Source organism: Podarcis raffonei, chromosome 10 (genome assembly GCF_027172205.1).
Source record: "Podarcis raffonei isolate rPodRaf1 chromosome 10, rPodRaf1.pri, whole genome shotgun sequence".
Lineage (NCBI taxonomy): Eukaryota > Metazoa > Chordata > Lepidosauria > Squamata > Lacertidae > Podarcis > Podarcis raffonei.
The window spans coordinates 11,404,401-11,419,592 of NC_070611.1; the positions used below are offsets into that span (position 1 = coordinate 11,404,401).

At 42.3% G+C, this 15,192-nt stretch overlaps 1 protein-coding gene across 3 annotated transcripts in view; it reads right to left on the bottom strand.

The window, feature by feature from the left end:
- CELSR1 (cadherin EGF LAG seven-pass G-type receptor 1) overlaps positions 1-15,192 on the bottom strand; it is a 149,957-nt gene extending 134,765 nt beyond the window's left edge. For all 3 annotated transcript variants that reach the window (XM_053406111.1, XM_053406110.1, XM_053406109.1), the window contains exon 1: positions 12,253-15,192. In XM_053406111.1, the coding sequence (XP_053262086.1) occupies positions 12,253-15,142 (2,890 nt within the window). In that variant the 5' untranslated portion in view covers positions 15,143-15,192. The remainder of the gene's footprint in view (positions 1-12,252) is intronic.

A 15,192-nucleotide genomic window follows, 5' to 3' on the forward strand; every position in this document is an offset into this window, starting at 1 on the left:
GGGTCTGACAAGACAGACAGAAACAGCAAGAACAAGGGAATAATTCACACCACTTCAGTGGCAGTTGACACTATCTGCAACGAAAGAATTACCACAGCAAATAAAGGCACTGCAGCTAAACCATTACTGATAACAAAGCGTTTGGATAGTTTTATCTTACCTTGGCACAAGGGTTCCATAGCTAGTCTACCAGCTATGCACAAACTCTCGGAGATAACTCCCTGCATTGTTAATCAGCCTTGCTCCAGAAGGCCCTAACTACCAGATGCGAGACATATGTCTAATGAAATTGTACTTGACCTTGTATGACTGCACTATGTCGAATAAAATTCCAGCGAAACAAATACCCCAAACAAAAACAACATGCACAGGTTCTAAATTTCACATGTTTACATCACAGCAGTAATTTCCAAAAGTACTACTAGATTTAAACAAAAAAACTCCCAAGCCTATGTTAGTGGCACATGTGTAAATTGCACTTAAATTTGAGAAACATACACATCAGCTCTCCAAGATATAAAGCCTGACAAACTGAAGAAAAATGTGAATTTGTGAAATTGGATTAATTCAGAAAAACAGAAAGACCACACACAAAAATTGAAATTCAGCAGACTAGAGAGTTATAACGCAGTAGTAGAATGCATGCCACACACACCTTGGACTGAGACCTTATACTGTAGAACTACATTTGGATCCTAGCAAACTATTTATCTGACAGTCTGATCATCTCATATATTGGTTCTTAATTATTTACTTACTTAATAAAAGTATTCATGTACCACCATCTCATAAAACATCAGGATAGTGTAAAGCAGTATAAAAACTTTTTTTTAAAAAAACCCCAACCTCAACCCTGATACATTACAAAACAGGAACTATGTGACTTGCAAAATAAAATCCCAGGTGATGAAGTTGGATAAAGAAAACAAGTTCACTGATACCTAAATAACATATTCTGACTAGCATAGTTCATATATTCAGAGAGCAATATGGGAATCACTCCAAAAGCTATCCCATACATGTGTTATATGGAACTGGCCCTTATACACCATATGACATCAAGCTCCCTCATAACTATCTGTTTTAACAATTAAGTAATTTGAAGCACAATCATGTTCACATATTTTCAGAGTACCAATGACACCACAGTTTACATTACCTTAAACATGTCTATGAAAAGATGAGCTGACTGAAATAAGTACAAAAACATTACTTATTTTAGGGCTGTATGCCTGAGCCTGGCTTCTAATTCCTGGATCCAGTACAGATTCAATGGGTGGAATAGCCAGGCTATAATGACCCACTAAATATGGGTCCCAAGGTAACAAAACGAGTGGCTTTGTGCCAGAGAGCAAATGAGTGGCCCTCCCTCCCTCAGCTGTTAGCTAGAAAGGCAAAGGAAGAGAGCAGAAAGTTGCAGTGATGTGAGCTAGAAGTAAAGCAGTAAGCTGGAGACAGAGTCAGAACAATGTTTGAGAGCAATGGTTTCTATTTGGCTCAAAGGCTTCGGCTGTAGGAGAAAGATCACCCTTTTGAGGTGTTGATGCCATCATAGGCTCAGGTTGTATATATGTGCAAATAAACCATTTATCATAATGACACCACAGTCTCTGCTGCGTCTCATTTCCAAAAGGATGCACAAACCATTGGTGAGCGCCTGAAATCTTGCACAGCTCGGAGAGTGGCGTGGCGTGCAATATTATAAATAAAATAAAGCAAGCTGCCTTGTTTAAAATATGCATGTATTATTATATATATTATATAAACAACTGTCTCTTAAGAATCAGCTGCAATTCATAAAAGAAAGTTGAAAACAACTGAACAAACACCAAGGACCTTCTAGTCAGGTGTAAGAGAGGATTTAAGTTAGCAAACAAATTATCTGCCAGATGGTAAGGTCATTTCATGCTATTCAAATTATACTTGTCAATAGCTTAAGAGAGAGCAATTTCTGTGATATGCTCCACTTATACCAGACAGTTTCCAAAAGCTTAGGATAAGCTTATGTTCACCTTTTGAATGCGGATGTGCCATATATTTAAGCCCCTATTTCAAACGGCTTGTGTGCCTACACATTAGTCATTTCCCCCCAAGGATGGTTCCACCTAGTCACTATCGATAAAAACCTGTAGCATCCTTACAAAATGTATCAGGCAGGCATCACTTGGGGAACTGCTGGCAAACCCATCTATGCCAAGAAACAAGCTGTGGCAAGCCGGCAAATTACCAACAGGCCAACCAGTAATGAGGATTAGCAGTACTTAAATAAAAAAAAAGTCCCTCATTTCTTGTTTTCTCAGCACTTCACTAGACATAAAATGCCCAGCAAAGCCAACAGTGACTTAATAAAGCTGTGAGACTTAAAAAAAGAGGCCATTTTTCTGATATAAAGCCTCCCGTAGCATATTAAATTAGGCAGAAAACTAAGTCTGACAAGAGACAGACAGGCTTCTGGATGACCATCCTGGAACATGGTGCTGAGTTCCTACTGTGAGGAATGCCCAAGTACAGTAATTGACAGCAATTCTTGCTGAGTAATGAGGATATTGCAAGATATATGTATTTTGATGCAACACATTCTCACAGTAATTTATGTCAGCTTGCAATGAAACATTGTGCAGACATACTTAAAAAAGCTAGTAGATTAAATTAGGATAAAAGGCAGGCGTCCTGGTGCAGCAACACAGTAGAATGCTATAGGAAAGAATACGAGCAAATGCAAGCATAACAAACAAATCCAAACAAAATTAACTACCCTAGCAAAATATAACAGTGGTCTTCAAAGGTTTTTTTTCTGGGCCATGCTGTCAGAATAAAATTTTTAGAGGTAAACTCTGATTTTTTATTGATAAGAAATACATTGGAAAGCACCATGTTCCAGTGCTTGATTTACAACATAGAACAAAAATACTTTATAATATTATTACGGGACATCCAGAAAGTATAAAACAATGCAGCTACGTAAGAATACGAATCATTCCCAAAATATCCATATTCTGCTGATAAAAAAATTATACTACACTACACTACACTACACTACACTACACTGAAACAGTTAAATGCTTCTTTGATGGTCCTTGAATATTCCCACCACACTTGCCATCATCTCCTGCCATACTCCTGCACACCACACCCTTTAAGAACCACTGTTCTAGAACTTTTAAGGTATGCCAAGGGTTAACCCTTAGCTCTGTGTGTGCAAAACTCGTGTTCTACCACTAAATTATAGGCTCCAGTGGCGTAGCGTGGGTTGTCAGCACCCAGGGCAAGGCAAGTAATTTGCGCCCCCTAACCCGTGGATTTGCACCCCCTAAGCCCCAGATGTTGCGCCCGGTGCGGCCGACCCCCCCTGCACCCCCCACGCTACGCCACTGATAGGCCCTTAGTTCAAGCAATAAGTTTCTGCCCTTTAACTCTTATTTTTCCAGGTCTCTTTTTTACTTGGTTTTGCTCCCATCTACCAATACATATATAGATAATAGCCGTTAAACCTTTTATTTACGGTGGCAAAATTTCCTATCATCATAACACCTACATAGTAGATCTTGGGTGTTGTTGATGAGTCCCCCCTGTTTGTACTGCCGAAATGTTTTGGGCTCTATTGCCACACAGATGGTTTTGAGACAAATCATGCTTCCCCAAAGAGCGCTGAAAAGAGTTTGGCTCTACATCACTTGCTTTGTACACGATAAGGATTATATGTTCATGATTACATATGTCGGCAGCAAGAGATCTATCGGGTCTTTCACTTTTCCTGTGATTGCTGTTTAGTGCTTGTCTCTCATAAGTGACAAAGTACATCACCACAGAACTACAACTTTAAATGTTGGGAGAGTCAACACCCTTCATTTTCCTAGAGTCTGCAAGTGGATTGTTAGCTCCTCCTTTTTTCCAGAGCAAAGTTTTTGCCACAAAATTACTGCATCCACTTAACTGTTTCTTAGGTGAAATAAACTGCATTTTTTTTTTGGGGGGGGGGGGAGACGATAGTCCTGAAAGTGCCTTCTTTCTGAAGCACCTCTGAAAGCTGAAAAAAATAAAACACAACATTCTAACCTTAACACAGTGGATTTCTGTTAGGGCTGTAACTCAATTAAAGAAATATTAATTGGTAAGTTAGATAAAAGACGTACAGAGCAATTCTAACTGGGGCCAGGAATGATAAGAACAGTGAAGTCAGCACAGCAGCTGAATACTGTCAGTTCTACTGGCCAGTGTGCGGGATGCTTTTATTTTATTTTTCTACCTATCAACAACTGTAGACCTATCAGTTCAACAGTGAAACAGACTCCCACGTGAGGTTCTGGGTGCTCTTTCTTTGGAGGTTTTTAAAGCAGTGGATGGATGGCCATGATTTAGCTGAGATTCCTGCATTGTGTAGGGGGTTGGATTGGATGACCCCCAGGGTCCCTTCCAACTCTACAATTCTATTATTCTATACTCCAGGTTCAAATTCCTTTCCTTTTCATGCATTCAATTTGCAGTTGCCAGAGTAAAAAGGAGGCAGATCTAATCACATCTTTTAAAAACTGCTCTCAGACTTACTAATTTTGCTTTGACCAAATTAAACTCATACAGTTTAATGCAGTGTTGGCCAAACTTGGCCCTCCAGCTGTTTCGGGACTACAACACCCATCATCCCTAGCTTACAGGACCAGGGGTCAGGGATGATGGGAGTTGTAGTCCCCAAACATTGGGAGAGCCAAGTTTGGCCATCCCTGGTTTAATGTAACCGTGGCTATGGGAGACCGATAATGTTGCACAACCTTGTGAAGTATCACCACAGTATATATAGCTCAGTTGGTAGAGAATGACAGTCTTAATCTGAGGGTTATGGGTTCGCCCCACGTTGGGCAGAAAGATCCCTGCATTGCAGGGGTTGGACTGGATGACCCTCGTGGTCCCTCAGAACACTACAATTCTGTGATTCTATGAGTTACATCCCATGTCCACTCTCACACTGACGGTAATCACCTTTAGCTCGAAGCAGGCTTTGCAAGCCATGTTCTAACCTTGGTTTCAAAGCCTGCTTTAAAGACAAGAATAGTTACTGTTAACACTGCAATGCATCATGGGTAAAAAAGGAAGGATTTGAGCAAAAAAGATACATATGTAGGGACATGCTCCTTGCAACACACTTCGACACTCCTAACCATGATAAGGAGAATTTTGGCTTGCATTCTAAGAACTGAGAATGAAATTCTTCTCATAGAAAAAGGCATTCCCAGCTCTTTGTCGCTGCAACCACCTGCAACTCCAGAAAGCCATTCTTGAGTGGCAGGGACCCTGTGTAATGATGTTCAATGTAGTTCAATAGATTTTAACCAATGGGGAGAAATCAAGGGGCCCATCTCTTGCATCAACAGAGGCGGCTTCCACTTGCACTATTGCTCTGTTGGATTCAAACCAGCAGCCTGCACCTAAGCCATAACATTCACCTTTGCTTCAAATTACTGCTATATTTTAAGTCTTTTTCTCAGTTTTTCCTTAAACAAAAATTCTATGACACACATGTCATAGAATTAAATTCAGTGGGGTTTTTTTCATGTTATATTTATATAATATGATGGTGGATCAGCGTCTCCTGCATGGGAGACATCACTATCTAGGCAAAAGTGTAAAATACATCATGAATTCAGAAGGGTAGGATAATCCAATAATTGTATGACCTGCAGTGATATCATGGCAACGATGTTCCACACTTATGGAATTTATTTCCCTAGCGGCAAGGAGGAGGCTACCAGAACTATTTATGTTTTAATCCCTCCTTTGTTGACACCTGAAGCCAACCCTTTCTTTCCCAAGCAACAAGGTAACAGTGAACTATAAAAACAAGTCCTTGCAAAATTAGGCTGATATGTCATTCATAGAAGAACTGGTTGCTCTGCATAATTCTATCAAAACAAGCCTTCAGCACCTCCATGGAACTGCAGCCCAAAAATTTAATAACTGAAACAGGTGCAAGGTCACTTACATAAAGCCAGAGTCTGTTGCAGTTGAACAGGAGCTGGTGCTTAACAAGACGTATCAATGGTCTGTCAAACCCCCTACTGCCAACCACGGTTTCTGTGATGATAGTAGCCCTCCAGGGTTTCAGGCAGATGAGACTTTCCACCAGGCTGCCTGAGATCATTTAACTGAGAATTTAATGGGTGTGTAACCACCACACAAATTCTGCCTCCTTCTGCTTATAGTTGGTATGGAGAATAGTAAATGGCTGAAAATACACTACAGGCGCATGTGTCTTGTAGGCAAGGTAAAATATTATGTGTCAATCTTGCTTACTGGCTGGAAGGAAAGGACACAACAGCAAAAGGACCCTTTTGGGGAAGTGGAGGAATACAAGAAAAAATGGGTGGAACAGTAGGAACAAGAAGTTCAAGTAAATTGAAAGAACTGGGAGGAAAAGAGGAACTCAGCGATAAATCTGAACATTTGATATTTCTACTTTTGGGGAATTGAATTGGGACTCACTGTTCTCTGGATGAGGGCCAGAGCATTTTCATAACGAATCTGTACCCATAAATAAGATTCAGGCACTGGGTGGGATCTAAAGTTAGTTGCAAACAGTTCCCATTGAAATCAATTGGACTTGGGTTAGCCATGCCTAATCATGAGTATTTATTTCCATGGGAGCTCAGTGCAACATAGTCTGGTATCTCCCCCCCCCATTGCTCATGCTAACTTTCTTGCATTTCTCACTCAGTAGCATTAGAGTTCCAGTCGCTTTCACCACACAAAAAACAACAACAATATTTAGGGAGATTTTTGTTAAAGCAAGCAAGCAAGCAAGCAAGCAAGCAAGCAAGCAAGCAAGCAAGCAAGCAAACAAACCTATTTCAAACTAAAGGTAAAGGTAAAGGTACCCCTGCCCGTACGGGCCAGTCTTGACAGACTCTAGGGTTGTGCGCCCATCTCACTTAAGAGACCGGGGGCCAGTGCTGTCCGAAGACACTTCCGGGTCACGTGGCCAGCGTGACAAAGCTGCATCTGGCGAGCCAGCGCAGCACTCGGAAATGCCGTTTACCTTCCCGCCAGTAAGCGGTCCCTATTTATCTACTTGCACCCGGGGGTGATTTCGAACTGCTAGGTTGGCAGGCGCTGGGACCGAGCAACGGGAGCGCACCCTGCCGCAGGGATTTGAACCGCCGACCTTTCGATCGGCAAGCCCTAGGCGCTGAGGCTTTTACCCACAGCGCCACCCGCATCCCTAGTTTCAAACTAGGGAAGTGATTAATTTGTCACATCAGTATTTGGATGAGATGCATTTCAACTGGAGCATAGAGAAATTGTGTAACTAATTTAACTGGAGGTGCCAGAATAGTGAGGGGTGGCTCTGTCTAACATATGATCTACCTCTATGAAGGGAAATAAAACACCTAACTGGGTTTTATTTGAAAACACAAACAGCATTGAAAGAACGCTCCCTCCCCGCCGCCACAAGCATTACTCCTATTTAAGCCCCATTGGGTACAAGCAGGTTTTTTTAGTACAGAGCCTAGGGCATGGGGTTTTTTTGTGCTGTACCCAGATAATGAAAGCAAAAGTACTTGCAGAAGAGGAGTTCAGTGCCAAAGAAAAAATAAAATACCTAATCCATTATGATCTTTGCTGGTTTCTGCATCACATTCATACAGTGAGCCACCAGACACCACCTTTCTATCAGAATAGTATTTTTGCAGAGGATTTGTACTGGAATACCCATATAACTAGCTACATTAGTTCCCAGTTCACATATAAAATATTCATTCTTATATTATACAATTTGAACTTCTCAGAATCTAGAATAAATCAGCCTTTCAGCAACCAGTAGGTAGATTTAAAATCAAATAAATATAATAATTCAAAAGATAACACATGGTGACTACACGGCAACTATCAACATTTTAATTTATCACCTCAGATACCCTTTTCAAAAAACAACCGTTTCTCACAGAATTCTACTAGAATTGCAGTTTGTAGCTGCTTGGTCTCTCTCTTCTTTTTAAGATATTCACTTAAAATCAAGGAAAGAATAAACAGGCAAAATATTTCAAGAAAGTAATAAGAAAGTAATAGTCCAATTGTGTGCCAAACTTTTGGGATGTGTTTTGGCTTCAGCAGTATTATGTACCTTCAGTAACTTACTCATAAATTAACTACATTTTTAATTAATGTAGTAATATGTGTTTCATGTAGCTCTCTGTGATGAAATATTTTAAATTTTTCTCTGCCTTTTAGCACGGGGCAAGCTTCAGCTTGACAAGGCTTCAGATCCAGTATCCAATAAGTTTATTAAGGTTATTCGGTTTCAATATGATTTAATGTACCTGATGGTTTTATGAAAAGCAAGAATTATGCCAACTCACTTATTGGGCTTAAATGTTGTTGATATGCTGATATTTAATATTTCCTGTCAGTTTTCAATTTACTTTTAAAGTTTATGTTGAAGGTGTAACAAATATCCAATAGTCCAAGAATTGATGTTTCAGTATCTAAATGCTTACAACACCTTAGCGATTCATGAACTAAAACACTGCAGTGGTATGCAGCTTTCAGAATACAGTGGAAATTACTTGAGAATAAACATTTCTAGAAATGTGCTCTAAGAATATGTTTGTAGACACAATACATGAGTAGAGGATCAGGCAGTGTTAGAAATGTGCCAGGTGCATTTTGCAATTGGTACAGGTACATTGGGGCCACAATCTATGGGTGCCAGCCTGGTGGCTGGGGAAAGCAAAACGTCCCTTAGAGAAGGATCTGTAATATTTTCCTTGAAGCTTGAATTTGTTTTATTCTGAATTATTTTATTTGATGATTTAATGTGTTGCAAACAAATTTGAGATTTGTTATTTAAAATAAAAAGTGGTATAGAAATGATGATAATGATAATAAATCCAATTGAAAAGAAATGGTGCCTAGACATTCCACTGTGGCAACCACAACCTAGGTTTAAGGTGCCATTTGGAGATTAGCTTTTATATGTGAGTTTCTAACACTGGGATCAGGGTGACAGGATCTCATGATTTTTGTAAACATGAAGGACAGCTGATGAGGCAAATACACCTTTGTGTGTTCCACTTTACATATGTGCACTGTGATACCTGATTTGGACAAAGATCCTTTGTATATATAGAAAAAAGGTGTGTGTGTGTGCGCGCGCAATGGTCACACCTAATCAAAGACTTCATGCTCCACCCCACCCCCTAATATGGGAATGTTTTCCATGTAAAAATTAACCTGTCTGACATAGCCCTTGTTTTGGGCCTGCATGAAGATGTTTAGGTCAATGGGGCAAACCTATGGATACAAGCAAAGAAAGCCAAATACATTGAGATCAATAGATTTGTGTACAGTGGTACCTCGGGTTAAGTACTTAATTCGTTCTGGAGGTCCGTCCTTAACCTGAAACTGTTCTTAATCTGAAGTAACACTTTAGCTAATGGGGCCTCCTGCTGCCGCCATGCCGCCGGAGCACGATTTCTGTTCTCATCCTGAAGCAAAGTTCTTAACCCGAGGTACTATTTCTGGGTTAGTAGAGTCTGTAACCTGAAGCATATGTAACCTGAGGTACCACTGTACAATAGTTAAGTGATAATGTTGGAACCTTAGCATGTTTAGCTTTCTTTGGATAGCAATGGGAATCAAGATGATATGCTTCCTGTCCACCCACTGAAATCTTCAGAATTATTATACTGTGAACACTAATTATAAATAGCTCCTTCCTGTCTTATTACCCCAAGCAGAGGCATCTGAGGTTTGTTTTATGAGCTAATAACAATAATCTTCTGACATTAGATAAGAAGCTACTTTTCTCTATCAGTTGATTCAGCTTGTTGATGGCTCTGTGCTTGTCACCCAAATACAAGCCACTGCAAGCCCAGAGAATCGAGTGTATTATCTCTGGAAATCTTTAACTAGCGGGGAAGTAACAATTACGTGCTAACCACAATTAGTCACTTCTAAAGTTGGGCATGAAACCTAAGTCAGTTGTCAAGTGGAATATAGCATGGTTGTTAGCACCACTTTCACTAGTCCAGCAAATATGAGGAGCACACTGAATTTGGGTGTGACTTGTGCCACTGATCTCAGTATGGCCATTCAAGCCACAAGCGCTACATTCTAATTAGGTGTTGATAGAATCAGACTAATTTGAGTAATGTTCCAGGACAAAGCAGCCAGAGAGAAACACCTCCCAAAACGTTATTTGCACATGCTGAAGCCATTTCTCCCAAAAGTGAAAAGACTATCTGGAGTGAAAAGCATTACTAACAAGATCCTGTTCACAATGGGTCTCAAAAGGTCAACAAGAGTTGCAGCTGCCCAGGAGACCTGCAATAAAGACAGTGTGGAGAGGGACTGCAAAAGGCTAGGCACTGCATTATTGATGCACACTATGGGCTTCGATTTATAAAGAGTTAAGTCCACAGTTTAAAATGAAAGCCGAGCTTAAGGGCCAAGTTTTTGTCCAGGAGCTTTTTTAAAGGGTTATTCAAAATACCAATATAGGGAATGAGCCTTCAAATAAAAAATTGCAACTTGTAAGCATATCATCAAAATCACTGAATCATTTAAAAGCATAGCACTTTAACACAATAAATGCTTGCTAGCATATAGAACACACACACACACACACACACACACACACACACACACACACACACAGAGGCATATTATACTTGGTTATTTAAACAGCACACAAACTGCCTTGCTGAATCACACCAAAGACAATTTTCCCCCTAACACTAACCGGCCAGATGTCCCCAGGAAACTCATAAACACGGCGCGAAGGAGATAATCATCTCCTGACATTTGTCCCCTGCACCTGGTAATCACATCTGTCATTTCTAAGAACGCTTCTACCATTTCTTACCAACCTTGGATCAGAGTGCAGACTTTACTGAAACTACATTCAAAGCCAATTTCGTGTAACCATTGCAATTCAAACTTATAACTTCAAACCGATCTGTTGGTAACAAGCCTCAGAAACAAATACAACTGATGGAGCAGGTCTTGCCCATGAAATCATATGCAAAAATACATGTATTAAGACACAATCCAGCATGGATTAAGCACTTTTAAATCCCATTTATTTCAACAGAAGTGTGTTAGCTGCACATGGAAAAAAAGAGATAACAAAATGTGCTTAAACTTGGCACATGTATGGTTAACTTTTTAAGTGCCATTGCACTTTATTTTCCTGCAACAGGCGATCAAGACTACTCTTCCAAAAAACTGTCCTTCAAGATCCAATATTGCCTCAGAATATTTCTAGAGGCCCATTTAATTCTGAATGTGAACAATCTTCTTCTTTTCTCTGCTTCAGATCTAGTGGTGCATTGTTCCCACAGCAGCACCAGTCTAATCCTCACTAATATAGCAAATGCATTTAGATTCACTTTGGCTAAGCAGAATCTGCTGTGTTAATCATCAAACAGGATGCTATGGAATTTGGCCTTGAAGTATTATCCTCTTACTAAGATGTGTTTGGAAAGAATGGCAACAGATGTACAAAAGGAATTGATTCTGGCGAGTCTTCTCTTTTGCTTTCGTATTTTGACAACTAATAATAAGTATGACCATTAATATTTACAAATTTGGCTACTAAAATGCTAAGAATGCAAAAGAAATTCATACATTTTTCATATCTTTGTGTAATACCCCACTGTGATTTTACAATGTAAGAGACATTTTTAATGCAACATTAAGACACATTAATCTTAAAACACATTAATCTTCTTGCATGCATGTGTGTGTGTGTGTGTGTGTGTGTGTATATATAATATCCAAACACAGACAGACATCTCTTGCTAGAGAAGTCAGTGAAGCTTCCTCTTACTACTAATTTAACTGTTCTTTTGACTACAGCCTTGAACATATGTCAATGAAAACTGTAACTAGGTTTAAATTAATTACCAGTATTATGCTCAACATTCAAATAGCTTAATCCTACCCAGCAGCAAGAATGCAGACACATTTAAGTTTTCTTCCTAAACAGAAATGTTTCTGTGGATCAAAATAAGATTGGTTAAATTCCACTACAAAGTAACGTCAGGGCAAAGCACACAGCTTTTCAAGTTTCCATGGCTGCTCTCCAAAAATTTACCCTCCCCCCTCAAAAGAAGTCTCAGGGTATCAAAGAGGCACAAACAGGCACAAAGTCCACACTTGCCTATGCCAACATATTTGGCCACTAATCAACTTTCAGCCACCATTTGTAGCTACTATCTGTAGTCACCAAAATTAAAAACAAACAACGTGCTTCCTTACCTGAAACCGACACTTTCATTATGGCTTCCAAGGGTCTGTTGTTGTCCAAGTCGCGGCTAAGCTTAAGTTCTCCAGTAGCAGAGTCCAAAAGCAGCAGATTTAACTCATTGCCCTGGACAAACGTGTAATCAAGTTGGTCCGATATATCAGGATCATGAGCAGGAATCTTGCCAATCACTCCAGAAGGGAAGCTATTAGACTTATTGGTGACATAGTTGTTGAAAAGGATCTGGAAGTCTTGCAGCACAGGAGGGTTGTCATTCTGATCTTGAAGGCGTATGTGTACGGTGGCTCGGCTCACAAGTGGGGCTGAGGTAGCTTGCACCACAATTACATACTCTGTCTGGCTCTCATAATCTAGATCCATCAGGGCTGTGAGATCACCATTAAGAAGGTCAAGCTGGAAGACCTCGGGGATGTTCCCTTCCACGATCTGATACATGATTTGTGCATTAGTTCCCTCATCAGGGTCTACAGCACTGATCCGGGCTACAATGGAACCTACAGGGCTATTCTCCTCCACAAAAATGTCAAATTCATCTTGCTGAAATACAGGTGGATTATCGTTGATATCCAGCACAGTAACCTGAATATCCACAGAGGCTTTAAGGGGTGGGCTGCCCCTATCCACAGCAAAAGCCCTCAGGCTGTAGACAGCCACATTTTCGCGGTCCAGCTTGCGCAGCGTCCGTATCACCCCTGATGTGGCCTCAATGTAAAAATCACCATCACCATCATCACCACCTTGGAAAGTATAAAGGATGCGGCCATTAGGGCCAGAGTCACGGTCAGTGGCGGACACCTGCAAGACACTGGTGGAGAGGGGCACATCTTCGAAGACAGCACCCTGGTAGCGGTCACGAAGGAAACGGGGCGTATTGTCATTGGAATCCAAAATGAGGATCTCCACATAGGTGGTGTCAGATTTCTGAGGGATCCCATTGTCCTGGGCTGTGATGGCCAGTGTGTAAGAGGCTTGGTCCTCATAGTCTAGCTCCATCAAAGTTGTGATTGTGCCCGTGTCAGGGTCGATGCGAAATTGAGGGATGTTATCCTCCAGGATGTAAGTGATCCTAGCATTCTCCCCAGTATCCTCATCAGTGGCACTGATAGTTACAATAGGTGTGCCAATGGGCTTGTCTTCACTGACACTCACAGTATAGTGGGAACTTTGGAAAACTGGTCGGTGCGTGTTGGCATCTGTGACATTGATGAAGACTTGGACAGTGTCAAATAGAGTTCCGTCGGAAGCAGTGACAGTCAGCACATACTGCCTCTCTTGCTTGTAATCCAGCGGCAAGGCCAGCGTGATCAGCCCACCTGCACTTTGACTAGTGATAGCAAAGCGGTTCCTTGTGTTGCCACTAGTGATCTGGTAGGTCACCACACTGTTGACATCCTTGTCCACCGCCGTCAGTGTCAAGACACTGCTGCCTACTGTTGCGTCCTCATTAAGCCTGAGCTGGTAAACTTTTTCAGTGAAAGTAGGGCTGTTATCGTTGACATCAAGGACGGTGATGGACACACTGGCTGAGGAAGTCATGACAGGGACGCCATTGTCCCTGGCCTCCACCCCAAAGTGGTAGTTCTCGACAGTCTCCCGGTCAAGCTCAGCTGACACTGTAATCCACCCGGTGCTATTGTTGATCTGGAATGGGAAGCCGATGTCCCCACCTGGAGACACCGGTGTAGAAGGGTGAGGCAGCTCAATGAGTTTGTATTCCAAGCGGGCATTATCCCCAGAGTCAGCATCTACTGCCTGAATGTGTAACACTGAGTAACCCAGAGGGACGTTCTCTAGCACAGTGGCTTGAAAAGGGGTGCTTACAAAAATGGGGGCATTATCATTGACGTCCAAAACTTGAATGGACACCATCCCACTAGAATTTATCTGTGGAGGCCGCCCGGCATCCTGGGCCTTGATCCTCAGTGTGTATTCTCGGATAGTCTCATAGTCCAGGGGGTTGATCAAGTCAATAGAACCGGAAAAAGAATGGATGTAAAACTGTCCCTTGAGGTTACCGCTCACGATGCTGTAGTGCACCTGGGCGTTGTTGCCGCGGTCTCGGTCTGTAGCTTGCACCTGCAGCACTTGGCTATTTACCGGGGCGTCCTCTGGGATTTGCACCAAGTAGCGTTTCTCGCTAAACTGCGGCGAGTTGTCATTCTCATCCTCGACTGTGATATGCACCGTGACTGTGGCGCTTCGAGGACCGGGTTCTTTACCTTGGTCGTTGGCTTCAACCACAAGATGATATTCAGAGACCTCCTCTCGGTCCACAGGGGCACAGGTCCTCACGACACCAGAGTGAGGGTCAATCTCAAAGACTCCCTCCCCAGCACCCGGTTCCAGGATACGATAGAGCAGATTAGCGTTGTCCGGGGCATCCTCGTCCGTCGCGCGAATCGTCAGCACCTCGTAACCCACCTCCAGGTTCTCCCGAATGTTCTCCCGGTACTCCGGCTGCTCGAACACTGGGCCGTGGTCGTTGGTGTCACTCACCGTCACTGTCAGGAAGGTGATGGCCGAGCGGTGCCGCGGCACGCCGTGGTCCGCCGCAATCACTTGAAGCACATGGGTGTCCTTCGTCTCGCGGTCCAGGCTGCGGGTGGTGACCACCACGCCCGTGTCGGCGTCAATGGCGAAGTAGTCATCGGAGCGCTTGTCGAAGAACGCCTCCATGGAGTACGTCAGGCGGCCCGCCTCACCCTCATCCGGGTCGTGGGCTTCCAAGGTGATGACGGCTGTGCCCGCCGGCTGGTTCTCCGCAATGGACACTTGGTAGTTGGGCAGCTTGAACTGTGGAGGGTAATTGGTGCTCCTCAGCGTCCGTTGTGACAGTGATGGCGGACCCCGGGGCCAAGAATCCCGGCTGCCCTCCCTCCCCATTTGCCATTCCTGAGAAGCCGCCCGCCTCTTCCTACCCAACCTGCGCTGCC